This window comes from Canis aureus, chromosome 7 (assembly GCF_053574225.1).
Source record: "Canis aureus isolate CA01 chromosome 7, VMU_Caureus_v.1.0, whole genome shotgun sequence".
Lineage (NCBI taxonomy): Eukaryota > Metazoa > Chordata > Mammalia > Carnivora > Canidae > Canis > Canis aureus.
Window position 1 is genome coordinate 23599026 of NC_135617.1, and position 25643 is coordinate 23624668.

At 38.9% G+C, this 25643-nt stretch overlaps 1 protein-coding gene and 1 long non-coding RNA gene across 7 annotated transcripts in view; one reads left to right on the forward strand and one right to left on the reverse strand.

Moving 5' to 3' along the window:
• The window catches only part of MDN1 (midasin AAA ATPase 1), a 168600-nt gene that overhangs the window by 20480 nt on the left and 122477 nt on the right, over window positions 1-25643 (forward strand). For all 3 annotated transcript variants that reach the window (XM_077903070.1, XM_077903067.1, XM_077903068.1), the window contains exons 8-15: window positions 2344-2447; window positions 4923-5037; window positions 9817-10010; window positions 10910-10991; window positions 15239-15334; window positions 16890-17002; window positions 18446-18594; window positions 19513-19573. In XM_077903070.1, coding sequence (XP_077759196.1) covers window positions 2344-2447; window positions 4923-5037; window positions 9817-10010; window positions 10910-10991; window positions 15239-15334; window positions 16890-17002; window positions 18446-18594; window positions 19513-19573 — 914 coding nt within the window. The remainder of the gene's footprint in view (window positions 1-2343; window positions 2448-4922; window positions 5038-9816; window positions 10011-10909; window positions 10992-15238; window positions 15335-16889; window positions 17003-18445; window positions 18595-19512; window positions 19574-25643) is intronic.
• Window positions 1-25643, reverse strand: part of LOC144317127 (uncharacterized) — a 68831-nt gene that overhangs the window by 5244 nt on the left and 37944 nt on the right. For 2 of the 4 annotated variants that reach the window (XR_013383027.1, XR_013383028.1), the window contains 3 exons: window positions 22525-22641; window positions 19255-19369; window positions 16575-16718 (listed from right to left, as the gene is read on the reverse strand). This is a non-coding gene — a long non-coding RNA (uncharacterized LOC144317127). Of the gene's footprint in view, window positions 1-16574; window positions 16719-19254; window positions 19370-22524; window positions 22642-25643 lie in introns of those variants that run through there. The other 2 variants (XR_013383030.1, XR_013383029.1) reach the window with 2 other exon arrangements.

The window sequence follows — 25643 nt, forward strand, 5'->3', positions numbered from 1 at the left end:
TTTTTCAGCTATCACGGTATCTGGAAATCATTAGGATTGTGCATGTGGAATTAGAGCCAAAGAAGATAGGTGAACATGAGAGAGGTTACATCCAGGCCATGATGGAGCCTAGGGATCTCGTATTGTCTTATAGTTATATTCTTTTTTTTTTTTTTTTTTTTAAAGATTTTATTTATTTATTCATGAGACACACACACACACATACAGAGAGAGAGAGAGAGGCAGAGGGAGAAGCAGGCTCCATGCAAGGAGCCTGATGTGGGACTTGATCCCGGGTCCCCAGGATCACACCTGGGCTGCAGGAGGCACTAAACCGCTGCACCACTGGGACTGCCCTAGTTAATTATATTCTTTGAGGTAAAGTCCAGATTCAAGACTTGACTGACAATTTATGACTTGCTCTTCCTTTGGCAGTATCTGATAAATGTCAGAAAATTCTTCTACATTTAGTCCAATTTTCTGTAGACCATTCTCCTGTTCATATATTTGTTGTGTTCATACAAAGGTTATGTTGCTCATTTGATTATATTCAAACTTCATTACTGTTATAATGAAGTTGGGTTTACTTAAAGACATGCCTAGATCTTTTGATTATTGTTTTGTTGTTTTCAGAACTTCTCAGCTAATAGTCCTTTTTTATTTTAAGGTAGCTTTTACAGATATTCAGGTTATTTTTCTTTAGTTTCAAGTTTTGGAATCATTTGGAGTTGCTCCTATATTATTTTGGGCTTTCCTTTCAGCTTCTAGCCATGTGTATAGTAAGAATATTTAATAAAATTATGTCTGATATTTTAGAACCCTTTTCTTTGACTCTTTGGTCTTTGTTTTTTCTTTTCTTTTCTTTTTTTTTTAATTTTTATTTATTTATGATAGTCACAGAGAGAGAGAGAGGCGCAGAGACACAGGCAGAGGGAGAAGCAGGCTCCATGCACCGGGAGCCCGATGTGGGATTCGATCCCGGGTCTACCAGGATCGCACCCTAGGCCAAAGGCAGGCGCCAAACCGCTGCGCCACCCAGGGATCCCTTGTTTTTTCTTTTTAAGCTTCCTCTATAAACTCATGTTCCCTAGATCTATGTGTATGGCCCACCCTTTTCTTGAAATATTTAAAAAAAAATGTCCCTTAGCTGGTGGAAGTTAAAGATGTCCAAGATGGAATTTGCCTGCTCTTTCTCAGAACAGCCTTTTCTGCCATAGTTTGATGTCTCCTTCTAGTCTCTTATTTAGTATTAAATTGCTTAGTATTTTTTTATCTCTTTATTTTATTCTCTTCTCTCCCACTGCCTTAGCATAGGATTTATTTTCATCTGTCTAGCTTTTTTGCTTTGTTACCTATTTTTCTCTTTTTCTTTTCTTTCTTTACTCTTCTTTCCTTTTTTTTTTTTAAATATTTTATTTATTTATTCATAGAGACACACACAGAGAGAGAGAGGGAGAGGGAGGCAGAGACACAGGCAGAGGGAGAAGCAGGCTCCATGCAGGGAACCCGATGTGGGACTCGATTCCGGGTCTCCAGGATCACACCTCCGGCTGCAGGCGGCGCTAAACCGCTGCGCCACCAGGGCTGCTCTTTACTCTTCTTTCTTGCCAGCCAGACATCTATCTATATAGCCATCCTATCTTTGTTTTTGCCTCTTTCCTGTAGGCTAGCCTCCTTTCAGTTGATGTTCTGTTTGTTGCACAGTTGCTAAAATAAAAATTACAGTTTTTCCCCCAGGCTATTTTACTCTCTGTAACTTTCATGAAAAAAATTCAAACTCCTTAGCTCAGCACAGGAGACCCTTAATTTATTTATTTCTAAGTTTATAGTTTTCCACTACTTCATATGCACATTCTGCCTTGACAGCGGAATCCTCTCATGTTATGCTCTTAGGAACAGAGATTTTTATCTGTTTGAATATTATTTGCCTGGAGTATATGTGCTGGGAGTTTCCCTCCCACCAAAACTGGCTTCCTGCTCACGTTTAAGACTCAATGAATATCATCATCTCTGGGATGTCTGTCTGCACTTTCAATGCTTCTACACCATTCTGTTCTCATTCACAGTCACCCCTAGGGTTATACTCATCATGCCGTATGGTGGTTTGCATGGCTGTTTTGTCAGATGCTAGGCTGTAAGGCCTCAGCCATGTCTGGATTTTGAGTGTCTGGCTTGGTAAATATTGAATGAATAAATCGTTGGAGTCTAGGTGGCTCACACATTGCCACTTGCCTTTTGATCTTAGTTCATGTTCTGAAAACTAAGGTTTCCTTTAAGGATGTGTTCATTGTTTGGAGAGAGGGTTATTTTGTTTTTTTGTTACTTCTGCCTTAATAGTTTTATCATTTGGGTTTTGTGATTTAGGTTTCCGTGCTGATCCCTCTTTTGGAGAATGGAGAGCTCTTGATTCCTGGCCGAGGTGACTGTCTGAAAGTGGTTCCTGGATTTCAGTTCTTTGCAACTAGGAGGTATGTTCTATTAACCTATCTTTTCCCACTGGAGCCTTTTTCTCATAAGTCCCACACTGGAGTACTGAGTCCAGAGTCCTGGAGTAGTTTTCTGGGCCCACATTAAGCAGGATCAGTTGGAACTGATGACAGATCCACCCTTTTCTTTTCTTTTCTTTTCTTTTTTTTTTAATTTATGATAGTCACAGAGAGAGAGTGAGAGAGAGGCAGAGACATAGGCAGAGGGAGAAGCAGGCTCCATGCACCGGGAACCTGATGTGGGATTCAGTCCCGGGTCTCCAGGATCACGCCCTGGGCCAAAGGCAGGCGCCAAACCGCTGCGCCACCCAGGGATCCCCAGATCCACCCTTTTCATTCCTGTTTTGTTTTAATTAGCTAATTTTTAAAGATCTAGTTCCTATTTCAGGACTCTACTTTGATTGTTCATTTGTCTATCTTTACACCAATATCATAGTATCTTAATTACTGTAGTAGTTTTTTTTTTAAAGGATTTTATTTATTTATTCATGAGAAACACAGAGAGAGGGAGAGAGAGGCAGAGACACAGGCAGAGGGAGAAGCAGGCTACCTGCAAGGAGCCTGATGTGGGGTGGGACTCAACCCCAGATCCTGGAATCATGCTCTGAGCTAAAAGCAGACGCCCAACCACTGAGCCACCCAGGTGTCCCGATTACTGTATTTTAGATTTAAGCTCTGTACCCAACATGGGTGCTCGCTTCGGCAGCACATATACTAAAATTGTACCCAACATGGGATTGAATTCACGATGCTGAGATTGAGTTGCATATTGTACCAACTGAGCCTCCAGATGCCCCTTCATTCCTGTTTTATTTATTTATTTTTTAAAGAATTATTTATTTTAGAGAGAGAAAGTACTTCCACAGCCCCTACATGAGGCTGGATCCTAGGACCCAGAGATTGTGACCTGAGCTGAAATCAAGGAGTCGGCCAAGTAATTGAGCCACCCAGGTGCCCCCTTTCATTCTTGTTTTAAATAAAGATAATTAAATCAAAATGAGAGGGTTCCTTCCCCCACTTAAAGATATTCAGTTTTTTAGAACTTTATCTTGTTTTCATGTTTTCAAAAACAATCACTGTTGAGACCGTTGTTAGACAGCCCTGGGTTTGAGTCCTGACACTGATATTTTGTACCTGTATGTACTTTTCTTGTCTGATAATGATGGGGCTAATACTACTTACTTTACAAGTTGGTGTAAGTTGTAAAGATTAAATGAAATAACTTGTATTAAAGATCTGTCCCGTATTAAGTGCCCAACTAATGGCTGGCTACAATGATGGTGATGATGATGACCTGTAGATTTCAAGTAGCTAAAAAAATTGAATGTAAACATAACAAAGGAATAAAAGCTAAACAAATTTAGTATATATGTCCATGTCTATATTTTATAATAACATGAACACAGTGATTGATTTTCTACTGGTAGTATGTATCTGTACACTTCTCCATATGTTAATATGCTCAAGAATGATCGTAATGTCACATAATAAGTAGTTATAGTAGTGTTTGCCTCGGTGAACATCAAGAGGTGGAGTGTGGAGTTAACCTAATAGTTCTCAAGGAACACTTTGCTAGGTCCTGCTTTTTTTAAGTAAACCCTGCCTTTATTCAGAGATAGTAAAGTTCTTCTCTGCTATGTTCATATCTCAGAAAGTCCTGGGACGTTGTAGAAGGTGTCCAAAGAGATCTGAATTCAGTTCTTACCTCTGCCATTTGTAGCCGAGTGATCAGAGGACATTACTTTCTTCCTCTTTATGCATTAGAAGAAAAGTAAGGTACCATCTCAGAAAGTTGTGAACATGCATTACAATAAATGGCCTAGATGCAAGCTTGTGGCTTGGCCAGAGTATGTGTTTAATGAATATTCCTTCTTGAAATTTTTAATGATTTTGGGTACTGTAGCTTTTGGTAATAAGCACTGAACTTATTTTTAATGCTGTGGGCTTTGGATTATGTTTTCTGTTTCCTAAAGTTATGTCTTAAGGAAGAGAAACATGCTGTTAAGATAGAAAAACCTAATAGGATCATTTACAGTGATTAGAAAATAACTTGGTTAAAGCTCTATTATATGACCTTAGGAAAAGAGTCAGGGGATCCCTGGGTGGCTCAGTGGTTTAGCGCCGCCTTCAGCCCAGGGCGTGATCTTGGAGTCCTGGGATCGAGTTCCACATCGGGCTCCCTGCATGGAGCCTGCTCTCCCTCTGCCTGTGTCTCTGTCTCTTTCTCTGTGTCTCTCGTGAATAAATAAATAAAATCTTAAAAAAAAAAAAAGGGGAAAGGAGTCAGACTTGGGTCAACTGTCAGCCTCTCTTTCATTTGTCATCTGCCCTATGAGCCCAACATATTGGTAATCTGGCACCAGAATAAGATAATGTCTAGCAAGGGCTAACCAGAGGCATAATTAAAGATTAAATTGGGAATTTTGTGTAATTCTTTTTTTTAATTTTGAAATACAGACTCTTGAGCTGTGGAGGAAATTGGTATCGACCTCTAAATAGTCATGCTACTCTGCTAGACAAATACTGGACAAAAATTCACATGGATAACATGGATAAGACCGAACTGAATGAGGTATGTGGTTATCAGGGGAAAGCATTAGTGGTTTTCTTTTTTACTTTTTATTATTAACAGTTCCAGATATACGTGTAAATAGAGAAAATAGTGTAATTGATCATCAAAATACTCATCAACCCAAGTTTAACAGTTAATGTACTAACATTTTACAGCATTTGCTTCATCTAATATTTTTTATTTGCCAATATATTTGAAAACAAACCCCTTAACATTTCATTCCTGAATACTTCAATGCATACACTTAATACTTCAATACTTTGCTTTAAAAATTTAAGGGCTTTTTTTTTTTTTTTTAAGATTTATTTGAGGGACACCTAGGTGGCTCAGCAGTTAAGCGTCTGCTTTCAGCTCAGGGCGTGATCCTGGAGTCCCAGGATCGAGTCCCACATTGGGCTCCCTGCATGGAGCCTGGTTCTCCCTCTGCCTGTGTCTTTGCCCCTCTCTCTGTGTCTCGTAAATAAATAAATAAATAAATCTTAAAAAAAAAAAAGACTAATTTATTTGAGAGAGCACATGTGTGAGTGTGAGGGCACAAGCAGGGGGGAAGAGCAGAGGGAGAAGCTGACTCCCCACTGAGCAGGGAGCCCAAAGGATGCCTGGGCTCACTCCCAGGCCCTGAGATCATTACCTGAGCCTAAGGCAGACGCTTATCCAACTGAGCCATCCAGGTGCCCTGGGCCTTTCCATATATAATCACAATAACTTTATTGTCCCCAGTAAAATGAACAGTAATGTCTCAATGCCATTTAATTTTCAGACTATATTCAAGTTTCCTCAATTGTTTCCAAAGATCCTTTTTTTAAAAAATAATTACTAAGTTGTTTTGTAACTAATGTCTCATATATTCAACAACTTAATACACATTTTGTTCAGGGTATTAATAAAAATTGAGATGAATTATTTTTTATTTTTTTAATTTTAATTTAATTTTTTTAAAAGATTTTATTTATTCATGAGAATACACAGAGAGGAGAGAGAGAGAGGCAGAGACATAGGCAGAGGGAGAAGCAGGCTCCATGCAGGGAGCCCGACATGGGATTCGATTCTGGGTCTCCAGGATCAAGCCCGAACTATAGGCGGCGCTAAACCACTGAGCCACCCGGGCTGCCCGAGAGAGAATCTCGGTTGGGTGTTGGAAATAGTCTATATTTTGTTTGTGGTGACCAAGGTCATGAATATATATGTCCAATTTAATAAATAAATGTTTTCTCCGTACCCAAAAATATATATTCTGCATTTTAAAGATCCATGTATGTATCCATTTTATTGATTTTGTTATTTTTTTGTTTTAATTTTTAATCTATCTGAAACATGTTTTCAGCAGTATCTATTGTAAAGTCCTTCAGTAAAAAAACATGAATTAAAATCTGTGATATCTACTACTCGAGATGACATTGTTAAAAGGTTGTAGATCCTTATTTTTGTAAATATGTATACATTACATATACAGAATAAGTGGATATTTCATATACAAATTGGAATCACAATATATTTTTCAAGCTAATTTAAATGTATTGGATGACAATTTCTTTTAAGATTTTGTTTTTATTTATTTATTTATTTATTTTTTAAAAAGGACCTCCTTTTCAATGTTTTTTATTTTTTATTTATTTTTTATTTTTTTATTTATTTATGATAGTCACAGAGAGAGAGAGAGAGAGAGAGAGGCAGAGACATAGGCAGAGGGAGAAGCAGGCTCCATGCACCGGGAGCCCGACGTGGGATTCGATCCCAGGTCTCCAGGATCGTGCCCTGGGCCAAAGGCAGGCGCCAAACCGCTGTGCCACCCAGGGATCCCTCATTTTTTTAAAAGATTTATTTATTTATTCAGAGAGAGAGAGAGGAGAGGCAGAGACACAGGCAGAGGGAGAAGCAGGCTCCATACAGGAAGCCCGATGTGGGACTCGACCCCAGGTCTCCGGGACCACACCCCGGACCACAGGCGGCGCCAAACCACTGCGCCACCGGGGATGCCCAAGATTTTGTTTTTAAATAACTTTTACACCCAACCTGGGGCTGGACTCACAGCCTAAGATCAAGAGTCTTACACTCCATTGATGAGCCAGCCAGGCACCCCAGACAGTATTTCTAATACATACATATTTCCCTTTTTTCTCAAATAGACCTGTTTGAATAAATCCATATCATAAAAGCTTAAAACCAATAGTATGAGTACCAAGTATTATTCTGAAAAAAATTCTCAATAATTGAAGTAAATAGGTACATTTACTTTTGCTTTTTAATTAAGTACATCTTTTGCTTTTTAATTTCTGTTGCTTTTTGTTGTTTGCTTTTTAAAGATCAGTTGCTTTTTATCAGTACTTTATATTAGCTTCTTTTACTGTGGTTTGCTTTTATATGCTTATTATTATTATTATTATTATTATTATTATTTTTATTAATTGCTTCTGGTTGCTTTTGCTGAAAAATGACCTAACAAATCTTTTTTTATTTTTTTATTTTTAAGATTTTATTTATTTATCTATCCATGAGAAACACAGAGAGGAGAGAGAGAGAGGCAGAGACACAGCAGAGGGAGAAGTAGGCTCCATGTAGGAAGCCCGAGGCGGAACTCGATCCCGGGTCTCCAGGATCACGCCCTGGGCTGAAGGCAGCGCTAAATTACTGAGCCACCGGGCTGCCCTGACCTAACAAATCTTAGTAGAATTGTGTTTGTTTTTTTATTTTTAAAGATATATTTATTTATTTATTTTACACATACATGTGCCAGCCTTTGGGAGTGGGAATCGGGGGAGGGGTAGAGGGAGAGAGAGAATCTCTTTTTTTTCCCCCAAAGAGTTCATTTCTTTCTTTCTTTTCTTTTCTTTTCTTTTCTTTTCTTTTCTTTTCTTTTCTTTTCTTTTCTTTTCTTTTCTTTTCTTTTCTTTTTCTTTTTCTTTTTCTTTTCTTTTCTTTTTTCTTTTCTTTTTTCTTTCTTTTCTTCTTTTTCCTCCCTCCCTCCCTCCCTCTCTTTCTTTCTTTCTTTCTTTCTTTCTTTTTTAGATTTTATTTATTTATTCATGACAGACACAGAGAGAGAACGAGAGAGAGAGAGGAGAGAGAGGCAGATACACAGGCAGAGGGAGAAGCAGGCTCCATGCAGGGAGCCTGACGTGGTACTTTTTTTTTTATCTTTTTTTTTTTTTATTTATTTATGATAGTCACACAGAGAGAGAGAGAAGCAGAGACATAGGCAGAGGGAGAAGCAGGCTCCATGCACTGGAAGCCCAACGTGGGATTTGATCCCGGGTCTCCAGGATCACGCCCCGGGCCAAAGGCAGGCGCTAAACCGCTGCGCCACCCAGGGATCCCCTGTCGTGGTACTTGATCCGGGGTCTCCAGTATCAGGCCCTGGGCTGAAGGTGGCGCTAAACCACTGAGCCACCCGGGCTGCCCGAGAGAGAATCTCAAGCAGACTCCCTGCTGAGTACAGCTCCTGACTTGGGACTGGATCTCACAACCTGAGCTCATGACATGAGCCAAAACCAAGAGTTGGACGCTTAACCAACTGAGCCACAGGTGCCCCTAGAATTATGTTAAAATTAAAGTAGTACTTGCAGGATTCTTCAGTGAGTAAATTCCTAGGACTTGGATGTGTTTGTTGCTTGAAGACTCTTTTCCCATCTGGCTTCTGTATCCTAAGTTGTGTAAATGATGAGATTGCTAGATAACTGCGTTCTGGCCAGGAAAAAAGTTGTGGTTTTTGAGGGGCAAGGGTTATTGGTACAGGCAGAAGTTCTTACATGGTAGCTCCCCATTATCCTTGGTTTTGCTTTTTGCACTTTCAGCTACCCACAGTCAACCTCAGTCCAGAAACAGATGGTTCCCCTGATGTATTGTCAGAGGGTCAGTAGTAGCCTGACACTACATCACAGGGCCTGTGTCATTCCCTTCATATCATTTTCTAGGTATTTTATCATCTCATGTTAGCATAATACATGATATATATGTATTTTTTTTATTTTTTATTTATTTATGATAGTCACACAGAGAGAGAGAGAGGCAGAGACATAGGCAGAAGGAGAAGCAGGCTCCATGCAGGCTCCATGCACCAGGAGCCCGACTTGGGACTCGATCCCGGGTCTCCAGGATCGCGCCCTGGGCCAAAGGCAGGCGCTAAACCGCTGCGCCACCCAGGGATCCCATAATACATGATATTTTGAGAGAGAGACCACATTCATATAATTTTTATTTTTTTATTTTATTTTATTTATTTATTTTTTTTCATATAATTTTTATTACAGCATATTATAATTGTTCTATTTTATTATTAGTTATTGTTAATCTCTTACTATGTCTAATTTGTACATTAAACTTTATCATAGGTATGTCTGTGGGCAAAAACATAGTATGTTTAGGGTTTTGTACTATCTGCAGTTTTGGGCATCCACTGGGTTTCTTGGGGGAGTACTTACTTGGTACAAATTTCAAAGAGAAATTCATTTTTTGCTTGACTAATACTAGCAGGAGTTTACATGTGCCTTTATTTATTTATTTTAAAAGTTATATATTTAGAGAGTGAGAGAGAAAGAACGAGCAAGAGTGAGCTCAGGGAGAGGCCAAGGGAGAGGGAGAAAGAGTCCTCAAGCAGACTGGCTCCTGAGCGTGGACCCTGATGGAAGGCTTGATCCCAGGACCCTGAGGTCATGACCTGAGCTGAAACCAAGAGTCAGCTGCTTAACTGACTGAGCCACCCAGGCTACCCTTATATGTGCTTTTTAAAAATTACTGTGTCTGCTGCTAAATTTTCTTTGCTTTTTTTCCTCCCTCTGTCAGGTTCTTCAGAATAGATATCCCAGCCTCTTGGCAGTAACTGATCACCTGCTTGACATTTACATCCAACTTACTGGAGAGAAACATCACTCTCGCAGTGATAGTTCTGTTACATGTGAACAGGTACCTGAAGAATTTGCAGAAGCCAGAAGAGAAAACAAAAGACTAAGCCTTGAGGGAAGAGAATTGTCTCTAAGGTACTAGATTAAGCACTTTTGAGTTGATATTTTATTTATTTATTTTTTAAGTAGGCTCCATACCTATCACAGGGCTCGAACTCATGACCCCAAGGTCAAGAGTTGTGTGCTCCCCCTATTGAGCCATCCAGGTGCTCCTTGAGTTAATATTTTAAAAATTACTTCCCTTAAAAGTTCTTAGCAGCTATCACTAAATGGTTATGAGAGGTCAGGTTTTGAAATTAGACTTGTGGGCTGCTTCATGATGTTGGATCCTGTTTCAGATCTTATAGATAATGATTAGGAAGGCTTATAAGGGAATGTTATTTTAGCTTTAAAAAATAACTTTGAGGGCACCTGACTGGCTTAGTTGGTAGAACATGGTCCTCTTAATTTCAGAGTCATGAATTTAAGCCCCACGTTGGATGTGGAGGCTGCTTAAAAAAAAAAAAGAAAAGGAAAAAAAATAACTTTAAAAGCTAAGGTTGAAACTCCTTAGTGACATAATTCTTTGACTGGCTTTTTCTTTCGTGACAATTGGGGTCTTAAATAAGACCCTTGATTTTGCTATATATAGTGAGTTCTATATCTTTGCTTTCTATTCTCGATGATTGGCTTTCCCTTTGAGTGAGCCTTAGGAATGGCAACTCCCCTGATTTTTGCTCTGAGAGTTAGTTGCTGCCCCACTCTCCCCAACCTTATCTGGCATGGATTGGGATAATATATGTGACAGATGACTTTCTAATAGGTGGGGCCCCTCACTTATTCTGTCCACTGCACTATTTATCTTTACAATGCCAGAGAAACAGAGAGACTTCATTGTCATGTGTTCCCCAGACTTAGGTGGATTGAATTGAACTCTGATGGTTTTGATGTCTTTGACCTATGGTCTTTTATTTCCTTGTTTTTATTTTTTAAAGGGATCTACTGAATTGGTGTAATAGGATTGTCCATTGTTTTGACAGTCTGTCTTCATCAGCATCCTTAAATATTTTTCAAGAGGTAAGATAGAGTCTTCATGTTTGTTTTCTTTCTATCCTGTGAGGCTGTTGATTTCCATTGTCATTTTCTGTCTCTTGGCTGCTATCAGAATTTTTCTTTTGTGTTTATTATCCCTAGCTAGTTAAAACTCAACTAATGTTGCCTTAAAACTAACTGGACATATTAATATGGGCATAATATTGTTTTTAGTTTTAAAACAGGTTACTATAAATTATAAATAAGGATAGTTTAGATACAGTAAAGCAGACACTGAAATATTACAGATAAAATGAAAAGAAAGTCTCCTAGGTGACAGTAATGTTGTAAAATATAAAGTGTTTCTCAAATGTGTGTGTAGTATTAGGGGTGACTGGCTGGCTCAGTCTGTGGAGCATATGATTCTTGATCTTGAGGTCATGAGTTTGAGCTCCATTTTGGGTATGGAGCCTACTGAAAAAAATGCTCAGTATTTATTCCTACATAAAATTTCATAATCTATTTGATAAGAGTTGTATTTGTTTGATCTTTCCACTTCTTGGTAGGGCCTTTTACTTTAGTCCGGAGAAATTTACGTAGGGGTTACAAAGTATAGCCTTGTATGCTGGGCTTGGGCAAAAAATGTGTTGTGCGGGAGGGAAACCCCCCCTTGAATTACAACTCTGTCATATTCAATAAGAACAGGGAGATATTTATTCCTGCTTGCTTAAGAATAAAAGTGATACTGTCTGAAGATCTGTGGGCTCTTAAAACACTAGTTTTTTTTTTAAAGATTTAAGAGAGAGAGAGAGAGAGAGGCAGAGACACAGGAGGAGGGAGAAGCAGGCTCCATGCTGGGAGCCTGACATGGGACTCGATCCCGGGACTCCAGGATTGCGCCCTGGGCCAAAGGCAGGCGCCAAACCGCTGAGCCACCCAGGGATCCCCAAAACACTAATTTTGATTATAAAGTGTTCTTGTTTGTTTATTTTTTAAAAAGATTTCATTTATCTATTCTTGAGAGACACAGAGAGGGAGGCAGAGACATCGGCAGAAGGAGAAGCTGACTCCCTGTGGGGAGCCTGATGCAGGGCTTTATCCCAGGACCCCGGGATTATGACTCAAGCCAAAAGCAGATGCTCAACCACTGACTCACCCAGGTATCCCAAAGTGTTCTGGTTTCTAAGGGTGCCTGAGTGGTTAAGTATCTGACTCTTGATTTCGGCTCAGATCATGATTTCAAAGGTTGTGAGATTGAGCCCCACATCAGGTGTTTTCTCTCTCTCAATAAATTAAGTAAGTAAGTAACTAACTCTGGTTTCTGTCATTTGGGATTGAGGAGAGTAGTGACCCAATTTGGTTTGCATTGCATTCTTGTTGTGTTTGGCAAAGTTAGTATCAGTAGAAAGAAACCACATTTGGAGTTCACACTTATGGTGAGCTGAACCCTGAAATGCTGTGTGCCAGTTCTTGAATCTTGTTCTTCTTTCCCGTGAACTCACTTTTTCATTCCCCTAAATTTATCATCCTTCTAGAGATGACCTTGTTTTGCCTTTTAAAATAAAACTGTGGCATTATCTCTGTCTATAGATTTGCTGATTTGGGATATTTCATATAAGTGGGATCATAGAATATGTGACCTTTGTATCTAACTTCTTTGACTCTGCATATTCTCTCAGTTAATCCATGTTGTAGCCTGAATTATTTTTTATGGCTGAATAACATTTCATTGTATTGATAATAACAGATTTTGTTTGTATTTTGTTTATCCGTTTATTCATTGGTGGATATTTGGGTTGTTTTCACCTTTTGGCTATGACAAATATTGTTCTGAACTTTTGTATACAGGTATTTTGTTAATGTAGAAACAATATATATACATTGTTGAAAATGGGGAAATATAAGAAAGCAAAGTGGTAAAATAAAAATAGCTGTCAACCCGGGATCGGGATCGGGTCCCGCATTGGGCTCCTGGCATGGAGCCTGCTTCTCCCTCCTCCTGTGTCTTTGCCTCTATGTCTATCATAAATAATAAATAAATCTAAAAAAAAAATAGCTGTCATCCAGACATTCCCTAACACTTTTAATACCTTGGTGTATCTCCTTCTTGATCTCTCTCTATTCTTCCTTCCTTCTTCCCTTTTTCCCTCCCTTCCTTCCGAAGATTTTATTTTTAAGTAATCCCTACACCCAACCTGGGGCTTGAACTCAGGACCCCAAGATCAAGAATCAAATGCTCAAGGCCTCCATAAGATTACCCCCACTTTAGAATCCAGCTGCAAGTCTTGGGGGCCACCTGTATTTGTGACCTACCAACTATAAATTCAGAGGTTCCCATGATCATCTCATGGTTCAATAGTCAACCCACAGAACTCCGTGGAAAGCACTATACTTAAAGTACGGGTTATGGTTTTATTATAAAAGATATAACTTAAAGACAGTCAAATGGAAGAGACAAAGGGCAAAGTCTCAAGGGTCCTGAGCATAGTTAGTTAGGGTGTACTAGCTTCCTGGCATATCCATATGTCCACCAACAGCTGGCTCTCCAAGCTTTGGATGTCCAGTATTTTATTAGGTCTTAAGTCATTGGCCATATGATCGAGCATAATTTCTAGCTCCTCCTCCCTCCCTTAGTGGTGGAGCTAAAAATTTCAACCCTCCAAGTCAGTGCTTGGTCTTTCTGACCTGGCCAGTCCCTCCTTAAACTACCTAAAGGCCATTAAGAGTCATCTTGCTTAGCTTTTAAAATTTTTTTTAGGGATCCCTGAGTGGCGCAGCGGTTTGGCGCCTGCCTTTGGCCCAGGATGTGATCCTGGGGACCCAGGATCGAATCCCACGTCGGGCTCCCGGTGCATGGAGCCTGCTTCTCCCTCTGCCTATGTCTCTGCCTCTCTCTCTCACTGTGTGCCTATCATAAATAAAAATTAAAAAAAATAAAAAATAATAAAAATTTTTTTAAACTTTTTTTTTTTTTTTTTAAAGATTTTATTCATTTATTCATGAGAGAGACAGAGGCAGAGACAGGCAGAAGGAGAAGCAGGCTCCTGGCTGGGAGCTCGATCCCCAGACAGGGATCACATCCTGAGCCAAAGGCATACGCTCAACCCCGGAGCCACTCAGGTGTCCCACACCTTGCTTAGCTTAATAAACTTAAGTATGGTCCAAAGGGGCCTTAGTGAATAACAAAAGACACTTCTTATTTTTGGTAATTCCAAGGGTTTTTAAAACTCTGTGCCAGGTATTAGGAACAAGGACTGTATAAATTCCCTCTCTTTTTAAATGCTTATGAAGTTTATTGATGTTTTACACTTGGTGGTGACAGAACCAAATGTATTCTTTGTTTACTGTACTCATAGTACCTTTCTGTTGTTATTTTCTCTCTTGTCTTTCCTGTAAGTAGAAGTTTATCAAAATGCTTAATGTATTCCAATTCAAACTTTTTGGGTAGAATTCATTTTTAGTGGTAATATATACTTTATATTTCATTTCATCAGAAGACCTACATCTGGAGCCACCCAAGTGGCTCAGTTGGTTAAACATCTGACTCTTGACCTTAGCTCAGTTCTTGATCTCAGGGTTGTGAGTTTAAGCCCCACATTTTTTACTTACAAAAAAAAAAAAAAAGCAGAAGACACATATCTGGTTGGCCTGTCAGTAGTTGGCTGAGATGGAGTACTGCATTAGGGTGTGCATCAAGAATTTTCCTTTACAGCTAGCAAGTAATCTTTTGGTGTTACTTTCGTGGCTTAAGAGTCAGTTCCCTCATGAATCATATAATGATTAACTCTAATTCTATTTTTGCCTGAATTTCAATTTGTAAAATGAAGCTTTTTAAAAAAATTAGAAGGCAGGAGGGGAGGTATGAGCAGGGGAAGGGGTAGAGGGAGAGGAAGAAAATCCTCAACAGATTACCTGCTGAGCACAGAGCACAACAATGGTACTTGATCCCAGGAACCTGAGATCATGACCTGCGCCAAAACCAAGAATCAGATGCTTAACCAACTGAGCCAGCCAGGTACCCTGTAAAATGAAGCCTTTTCTGTGTGGGGTTTTTTTTTTTTTTTTCTAATCAGTATTTTGATAGTAAAGCCTTCACATTTGTTTATCCTGTCTGTATTATGGTAAGGCCCTTGAGTCTAGGGCTGGTACCTTATTTCTACTCTCTTTAGTCTAGCAGATATGTTTCTCCTGGGTTTTATGTTCTTCCTTTTTGTGGCCAGGGTAGTGGTGCTCTGTGATTAATGTAGTATTTTAAAAAAATCAATTTGCATTGACCTTCGTTATTTTAATAGGCTCTGGACTGTTTCACAGCAATGCTTTCTAAGCATACAAGCAAACTGAAAATGGCAGAAATAATTGGAAGCAAATTGAACATTTCCAAGAAAAAGGTATGCAGTGCTATTTTTACTTTTCTGTTGGAAGGAAGCTGGGATATTTACTTGCTAGTCTCTGGTCCTTATCTAATAGTTCCTTTGTAATAACTACTTCCTCTGTCAAAGTTGATAGTTTCATTGTTGCCTTTCATGGATATAAAGCTCTCACTGTCTCTTACATAAGTAGTTCTCCATGTGCTCTACATTCTTAAAGCGAGTCACCTTGTACCTTATATCACCATGTATGCATTATTTTCTCCAGTGTTTTAATGGACGTGTTATTTCATAGATTGTGGACTCAGGACTGGAGCTGTTTTAGTAACACCTTTGTGATTTTAGGCACAATTAGATTTTTTCCAACTTTTCATTAATGTCAGACATCAGAAAAATTGAGAATAGTAGTACCAATGGATACCAAGAATAGTACAAAGACTAGTACGTAGGTTCATTGCTGACATTTTTAATATTTTGCCATTCTTGTTTTATTTCAAAATATGTATTTTTGGAGGAGAGAGCCCTTCAGAGTGGTAATGGTAGCTAGAGAAATGTCTGAGGCCCATCTTGTGGCAGATATCTGCCATTTCCAAATAGATGACTCAAAAAAACCTTATGTTCAAGGGGCTCCTTACGATTCTGAAACTGTTAAGATGGTTTTAGCTGCAGGTGACAGAACACCTACTAAATGGGCCTTAAATAATTAATAATTATAGTAGGCAAAAAAGAAATGAAACTACCACAATTGGCTTAGACTGATCAGTATTTATCCCTTTTGGTTGAAGAGAGATTCACTTTCCCTGAACACTTCACTGCTCCTTTCATTCCTGCCCCAAATCTAAACAAAATGGGTTCTTAGGATTGGTGACAAGGACAAGAGAGGAATCGCTTATGGGTAGAGATACCCTGGAAGCATCTGTCACAGCTTCCCTTTGTGTTCTGGCTGTAGTCAGATGTACCATGGTTCATTCAAGTCATTGTTTCCTACAATATTTTAGAATCTAATATTTTAGAATATTTAGTAATATTTTAGAAAAGCATAGATGAAGAACAATCACTTTTTTTTCATAAATTTTAGTTAGGAGTAGAACTTTCTGTTCATTTGCTATTGGAATATGTCTGTATGTTCACTTTAGATATAGGCAGATATGGGCTTATTTGAATGAATAAAAAGTACCATTATAGGAAAGCATTTCATAATCAATGTTTTAAAAAACATGAACAGAAATTCAGTCAATTTTATTTTATTTATTTATTCATGAGAGACAGAGTCACAGGCAGAGGGAGAAGCAGGCTCCATGCAGGGAGCCTGACGTGGACTTGATCTGGATCTCCAGGATCATGCTCTGTGCTGAAGGCGGCGCTTAACCGCTGAACTACCCGGGCTGCCCAAATTCAGTCAGTTCTAAAAAAGACATAATTAAAGCTAACTCGCCTATCTTGGAAGTAGAAAATCCTTAGTAGTAAAGGGCTAATTAGATGGGCATAGTAAGCCACATGGACGAGGAAATGTTTGAAGAATATACAGAATTTTTTTTAAAGACTATACAGAATTTTACTCTGTCTCCTTCCATAGGCCGAATTCTTCTGTCAGCTTTATAAACCCGAAATTGTGATCAATGAGCTAGATGTGCAAGTGGGTCGAGTACGGCTTCTACGGAAACAAAGTGAGGCTGTCCACATACAGAGGTAAATAGTCTCTCAACTAATCTGAGACTGTGGGGCTTTAGGAACATGATAGAAGGACTGACTGACTAGTCCAGCCCCTTGTGTCTGAGCAAAATGTGTTGTGTGAATGATGACTTCTCTACTGTGCTGGATGGTAAGAAGCAGTGCTTTCCTAAAGTATATTCTATAAAATTAGACATTAATAGGTAAAGGAGGTGATGAGGGTCATTAGGGACTTGGAACTAGGAAAAATGTATTTTTTGTTTTATTCACTATCATGTATTTACAAAGTAAGCCTCACTTGGAAGTTAGACGAAGTCCTAACGTTAGTCTGTTAATTCCTTGAAGGCTGGAATTGTATTAGAATCTGAGATCTGGTTACCATTTATTAAATACTTTGTATACACCTAATATTGTGCTAAGTGCTTTGCATATGTCTTCTTATGTAGCAGTTATAATAACTTTTTAAAAAATTTTTTATTTATTTATGATAATCACACAGAGAGAGAGAGAGAGGCAGAGACACAGGCAGAGGGAGAAGCAGGCTCCATGCACCGGGAGCCCGACGTGGGATTCGATCCCGGGTCTCCAGGATCGCGCCCTGGGCCAAGGGCAGGCGCTAAACCGCTGCACCACCCAGTGATCCCCGCAGTTATAATAACTTTATGAATTAACTTATTAATGTCTTACAGCTGCCATAACAAATTACTTGGTAGCCTAAAACAACAGACATTTATTTTCTCACAGCTCTGGAGACTAGAAATCTGAAATCATAATAATGTTGGCAGGGCCACACTTCCACCGAAGGCTTTTGCCTCCTTCCGGCTTCTGACGGCTACCAGCAATCTTTGGTGTTCCTTGTTTCTGTAGCTACGCTCTTCCATCTCTCTCTCTCTCTCTCTCCATTGTCATATCATCTTTCTTGTGTTTTTGTTTTTGTGTGTGTTTTTGTTTCTAAGTCTCTCTCTGTCTTCATAAGGATAGCAGTCATTGGATTTTAAGGCTTACCCTTAAACCCAGTATGATAGGATTTTATTTGTTATATCTGCAAAGACCCGTTTTCCAAGTAAGGTCACATTCACAGGTTCTGGATGGACATGAATTTTGGGGAAAGACTATTCAACCCAACATAAATAGTAACACTGATCCAAATTTTACAGGTGAGGAAATGAAGGCTAAGAGAGCCTAAGTAATTGGCTTAGGATGACATAGCTAGGACAGATAACGTCCTACCTTATTGATGTTTTGAATCTTGGGAATCTAGTAAAGTATTGGGTGTAATGTAGAATTGATGAATTCTGCAACTCATAGACTTTAAGGATTCCTGTTTTATAGTATGAAAACAGATGCTGTGGGTTGTTTTCTCATTTTTGTGGAGTCTGGAAAATCTGGTTCCTCAAAATAACACTTAAGAGAAACTTGTAGCCTGCTTCTCTGACTGCTTATTTGTTTTTCTGTTCCCAGGGAGAAGTTCACTTTTGCTCCTACAAGGCCGTCCTCTGTTCTTATTGAACAGCTTGCAGTGTGTGTTAGTAAAGGGGAGCCTGTGTTGCTGGTGGGAGAGACAGGGACTGGCAAGACCTCTACTGTCCAGTACTTGGCTCACATTACAGGTAACTTGAGGGGAAGCACTCTGCCCCCAGACAATAAACATTTGACATTGCCTTTTTTTGTTATCTAACCCCCCCTTTTTTAATATTTTATTTTTATTTATTTGTTCATGACACACACACACACACACACACACACACACACACACACACACACAGAGGCAGAGAGACACAGGCAGAGGGAGAAACAGGCTCCATGCAGGGAGCCCGACATGGGACTTGATCCCTGGTCTCCAGGATCATACCCTGGGCTGAAGGCGGTGCCAAACCGCTGAGCCACCTGGGCTGCCCTGTTATGTCCCCTTAAATAAAAAGTCCACAAAATATTGGGAGTTTAAAAAGTGCCACCACTCCACTTTGGAAATAACCACTGAAGATTTTTTCCTCGGAAATAATGTAATTTTTTCCTCCTGGAAATAACTGCTGTTAATGGCTTGGTATCAACTTTTTTTCGTTCTAATCTATGGCCTGCAAATATATAAACATTTAAGTCTGGTTTTATGTTGAAAGAAATGGGATCATGCTCTTTGTATTGCATTTAGTTCCTAAATAAATTGGGCATCTTTAAAAATAGAACTGCCTCATTTCTGTTCCAGTGGCTAATTAATAATATTCTATACTGGCTGTTTATTTAATTCTAACTTATAGACGACATTGACTTACTGAAGGATTTTTTCGTTGTTTTCAGTTATCTGATGCCACAGCAATAATACACAATGAATCTTCTTACACATATCTTTCTGGGTTAGGTGAAAATTATTGAATGGTTGGGAAATTCCTGAAAGTAAAATAAGAGGATCAGAAGAAATACACACTTAAAGATTTGCCTTATGCTCATGTCCACACATCCTTAAAGATCACACTGGATATAATTAGTCTTGACATTTTCAGAGTGACCCTTTCGCCCTTTCTTTTTAAAAGGCCACCGTTTGAGGGTTGTCAATATGAATCAACAAAGTGACACTGCAGACTTGCTTGGGGGGTGAGTATGATTTAAAATTATTTTCTTTTTTTTTTTTTTTTTTAAATTATTTTCTTGTTAACTTTATGTTCTGCTTGAGGGAACAAATAATTTTTCCATTTAAAGTTCAAAAGTAGCCTTAGAAAAAGGTTCAAAGATGTGCACCCCTACCCCTACCCAAGCAGGTTATTTATTGGACTGTATTGCAGAGCTCTTGGATGTGTAGATGTTTCTTTTTATTTTAAAGAACACTTGAGGTTCTTGCTTTCAAAGATCATACTGGAATGGAGAGAGAGAGAAAAAAAAAGTATATAACCAACTAATATTTGTGTGTCCAGTCATTTGTCAGCCTACATTCTGGAGTCACAATGCCTTGGAGCTAGACTCTCTCTTGCAGTTCAGCTATCTTTGAAACATTAAGTAACTCTCTATTTGGTTAAATGCTGCTCCTAGGACCCCACAAAGGTCATTAAAATGCCCTTCTTCCATGTTGGTATTTTTGAATATGTTACAGTTACAATTTTAGTTTGTGCTGAAAGCTGTAAAGCTGATGGATGCTGTTGGCATACTTTATGTTGAGCAATATTAGGATCTGTCTTTTTTTTTTTTTTAGGATCTGTCTTATTAACTCAGAACAGTTACTTAAAAAAATCGTTAAAGGCACGAAGTAGAATTTATTGTCCTTTTTGCTCTTTATGGTGTCTGCCAGAAAGCTTTTCATTTATCTTTTTTTTTTTTTTTTTTTGAGGACCACATTACAGCAGTTTTTGTTTATACTCTTTGTCTTATATCCTTCCTCGCTGTGAGTAGAGTGCCACTTTGGAATCCTGCTTCCTTTGGTACTTTTTCTTTTCTTACCTATAACTTATATTCTGTTCTTCACATGTTAGTAATTATGTGCTTAATGCTTTAAATATTTATTTTAAATATATATGTTATATATATGTTTTAAATATATATTATCTTAAGATCCATTAGCTGAGGCTTATCTTTCTTACTCTAATTCTACTTTTATTTCCCCGGTGATCTTTCTACCTTGTTTTTATTTTACTTCTATCAATTAATTGACACTTAATCTCCCCTTTCCCTCATCGAGGTACTTGGCCATGTGTTTTCACTAACATAGAATTTGTTACTTAACTAGGTATATCTATACTACCATGTATTTCTCTCTATTCTGTATCTATATGTGTCTGCAGGAATATTCTCTTGTTATGTATTCCTAACATAAATGGCTAGGCTTGTACTAAATGAACATGGACTGGGTCTGTCTCTTGTATGAATTTATAGTGTTATGTCAACCATTTTAAGTCGTTTTAAACATAGTGAGTACAAAGATGCTTATTTGTGTCCTGATGCAATTGATAATATTAAAAGGTTAGAATCAGAATAAGGTAACTGGAATTTTGTTTTAGTGCCAACTTGCTAAAAAGAATATATATTCATTTTTCCTTGTCAGTAGGTTAGCATCAGCTATCAGAAAACTTACATATGCTTCAATTTTTATATGGTTGGAAATATGCATTGTTTCCTATTCTTTTGTATTACTGGAAAGTAGTATAAATCAGATCTTTTAGTATATAACATTGTAGATGCATGGATGATTCCCTTGCTTATGAATTTTTGTATATAAGAGAGACAAAATTACTTTTAAAAGACAAGGGAGTGGAAAACAATATTCAAGAGTTGGCAGGGAGATGGGATCTAGAAAGGGTAATAACTATTTTGGGGATGTGTTACTTTCATCTGTTTTATTAGGTTTTATAACTTATGTTAAACATAGTTTGCATATGTCAAATACTATTGTAAAAAAATAACGAAAGAGGGATGCGTGGGTGGCTTAGCGGTTGAGTGTCTACTTTCAGCTCAGGGCGTGATCCCAGAGTTCCGAGATCAAGTCCCACACCGGGCTCCCTGCGAGGAGCCTTGTTCTCCCTCTGCCTATGTCTCTGCCTTCTCTCTGTGTATCATGAATAAATAAATAAGATCTTTAAAAAAAAAAATGAAAGAAATTTATAAACCTAATTAGTTTGGTTTGTGATTCTGGATCCTTTAGATTTTTTTTTTTAATTTTTTTTTTAAATTTATTTATGATAGTCACAGAGAGAGAGAGAGAGAGAGAGGCAGAGACATAGGCAGAGGGAGAAGCAGGCTCCATGCACCGGGAGCCCGACGTGGGATTCAATCCTGGGTCTCCAGGATCGCGCCCTGGGCCAAAGGCAGGTGCTAAACCGCTGCGCCACCCAGGGATCCCTAGATTGGTTTTAAGAAGATTATTATTGAGGATTAAAAACACTTGGTAAAAGTTAAGCTTCAGAGACCATCAGAGTTTTATGTTATGCAGATTGCCTACTGATCTTTGTTGGTATATGTACCCCCTTGTTTTTTTTATTAGTATTAGCTTGGTATACCTTTTTCCTTCATTTAATTTTAGGTTTGTGGGTTTTTTTTCCCCCCTTTAAGTAGACTCCACACCAAACGTGGGGCCTGAGCTCATGACCCTGAGATCAAGAGTTGCATGCTTTACTGATTGAGCCAGCCCGGATCCCCTCCATTTAATTTTAGCTCTTTTTTTCTTTTTTTTTTTAATTTTTAAGATTTTATTTTGAAGTAATCTCTGCACCCAACATGGGGGCTCGGACATATAACCCCGAGATTAGGAGTCACATGCTCCACTGATTGAGCCAGCCAGGTGCTCCTGTTATTCTGGTAGGCAGAACATAGACCTTTAGATTACCTGTGAGTAGAGAATCCAAGTTCAAACAGAGTTGAGGGTGATGAGACTCCATAAAGAAGAGTAAAGGAGACAGAGGACTTACATGAACCAGATAAAATCATTCCCGAAGGAGAAAGTCTAGGACTAAATGGCAAAACCCAGAGCACAGGTTCACAGTACTGACTATTGAGAAGGAGATTATCTCGGAAAAGGCAACCTCTGAGGGAGAAACAGCTGTATAGAGAAGGAGAGGTACCTTTGGAGAAGTTGTCAATAAAGGAAAGAAAAAATCGGAGGAAAAGTAAAGATCCCGTAGAAATGGAAGGGCGACCAACTTGCATCCTATCCTCTTTCTTGCCACTCGTAGAAACATCTGCACAGAAGAGAGCAGGGCAGAAGTGCATATGCTTATAAACTTGGAATCCTGACTCTAAAATGAAGAAAACTGTTTCTTACTCCCACCCCCTTTAAAAATTTTTTTTATTTATTTGACAAAGAGAGAAAAAGTACAAGCAAGGGGAGTGGCAGGCAGAGGGAGAGGGAGAAGCAGGCTCTCCGCTGAGCAGAGAGCCCCACATGGGGCTTGATTCCAGGACCCAGGATCATGACCCGAGCCAAAGCAGATGCTTAACCGACTGAGCACCCATGTGCCCCTTGAAGAAGAGTGTTTATCATTTCTCAGCATGTACTGTTTTGTGTTCTTTCACATATTACAGTTTTAGAAAGTCATTTTCTTTTGTTTTAGCCATTTTCAAATGAATTTTTACATGCATTCTCAGCGTTATTTTCTCTCAAGTGTCAGGTTGGTTCTCACTGAATATTTGTGTTGCAATTCGGTTTTTTTTTCTTTTCTGAAGTGTATATTTTTAAGATTTTATTTATTCATGAGAGAGAGAGAGAGAGAGAGAGAGAGGCAGAGACATAGGCAGAGGGAGATGCAGGCTCCCCACAAGGAGCCTGATGTTAGGACTCGATCCCGGACCCTAGGATCATGACCTGAGCTGAAGGCAGACACTCAACCGCTGAGCCACCCAGGTATCCCTGAAGTGTATGTATGTATGTATGTATGTATGTATCTGTCTACACACACACACACACACACACACACACACACATATATTCAGTTTTTACATCACTTGTAAAATTGACTTATATTGACTTAACTCTTTCAGTCATTGGCTCCACTTTAAATGAACAAATGTTTCTTTGAGTCTAATTTGTAGTTATTAAGCTACTATACTTTCATGAATTCAATAAACTTGGGCCAGTTAATAATGATAATAATTATAACAGCTGATTCTTATATATACTCATGTTCCAGGCACTATTTTTTTTTTTTAAAGATTTATTTATTCAGAGAGAGAGAGAGAGAGAGAGAAGAGAGAGGCAGAGACACAGGCAGAGGGAGAAGCAGGCTCCATGCAGGAAGCCTGATGTGGGACTTGATCCCGGGTCCCCAGGATCACACCCCTGGCTGCAGGCGGCGCTTAACTGCTGTGCCATCAGGGCTGCCCAAGGCACTATTTTTTTTAATTTCATAGTTTATTTTATTTTATTTTTTAAGATTTTGTTTATTTATTCATAGAGACACACACACACACAGAGAGGCAGAGACACAGGCAGAGGGAGAAGCAGGCTCCATGCAGGAAGCCCGACGTGGGATTCGATCCTGGGTCTCCAGGATCACACCTCAGGCTGCAGGCAGCGCTAAACTGCTGTGCCACCGGGGCTGCCCCAGGCACTATTTAGAGTCCTTTATTTTTTATTTTTAAAAGATTTATTTATTTTAGAGAGAGAGCAAGGTGGGGGAGAGGGGTTGGGAGCAGAGGCAGAAAGCAAAACCTCAAGCTGACTCCCTGCCAAGCATGGAGCTTGATGCAGGGTTTGATCTCGGGACCCTGAGATCATGACCTGAGCCAAAACCAAGAGTTGCACACTTAATTGTGTCACCCAGGCACCCTGGAGTCCTTTGTGCTAATGTTTTAGCAACCATGAGGCACAGACTATTACCCCATTTTATACTCAAGAGACCTGAGGCACATGTGATTAAGTACCTTGTTCAAGGTAATGGCTGGTTCATGTTTGAACCTAGTCAGTCTGTACTGAGTGTATGTACTTTTAATCATTACTCTGCTACCTCAGTTTGCTTTGGGTTCCATTTGTACTATCATCCTAAAGACTAGCAATTTTATTTAAATAAAATGTTTTTTTTTTAATTCCTTACTTCTTCTGCTGTTCATCATCATTTGCTTGCTCCAGTGTGTAGCTCTCTCATCTTTCCTTGTACTCCTAATTTCCCTGTGGTCTCTCTTCCATTTAGTAGTTAATCATCTTTCAAAGGTGTAATCAGAAGTTGGACAGCAAGCACATCATTCTCTGTCTCAAATCCTTGCATTGACTTCTCAGGCAATTTAGAGTATATTCCAAAGGCTTTTTTTTTTTTAAATCTCTAAGGCCCTTTATAATCCAGCATTGGCACTTCTCTGACATAATTTCCTTCGTCTGGCTCTGCCACTGAGCTCCAGCCACACACTTTTCCGTGTGGCACCTAGGTGCTGTTGTCTCTGTGGCATCCTTTGCCGCCCTCCCCCCCACCCCGCCCCCATGCTTGATTCGAATCCCCTTCAAATTCCAATCTTTAAGAAAGCCTTTCTGACTATCATATCTGAATTATCAGTGCCTTCTTCTCCCACTCTCCTTTATTTATATTCACAGCACTACTTGTATTTTATAATAGGTATATTTTTTATTTTCTCTTTCATTAGATTGTAAGGTACAGTGGGGCAGGACCTTGTGAGTCTTGTTTACTCAGTGCCTAACACCTAGCAGGTACTCAGTAAATTTTTGTTGAGTAAATCGAGTAAATGTCTTTATCAATGTGTTCATGCTTGCTGTTAAATATAAATGAGTTTGAAGTTCTTGTAGTTTTTCTCTGGAATCAGACTCTTTGATAGATACTCAGTGTCAGGGTCTTGGTTTTACTTATCTCATCGTTCCTCCCTCACAGTCCAATGAGTAAATAGGGTCTATGTGTTCTCTAATTGTGCTTGACTCTTCTGAAGCATACTTGGTATTTCAGTTCTCAAGTTATTTTTCTTGGAAATAAACTTTATGTCATGGTCCTTGAATTATAGTATTAGTATCTTAGGATACAGAAAATTGTATACTTATATTTTTCAGGAACAATTAGTGGTGCTTGAGCAACTTTTAGCTACAGGAGTGTTTCTCAACTCTTCATTATCATCCTTAACCCTGAATATTAAATTAAAATTTACAGAGGGGCACCTGAGTGGCTCAGTTAAGTGTCCCAACTCTTGATCTCAACTCATGTCATGATCTCTGGGTTGTGAGTTCAAGCCCTGCAATTAGGCTCCA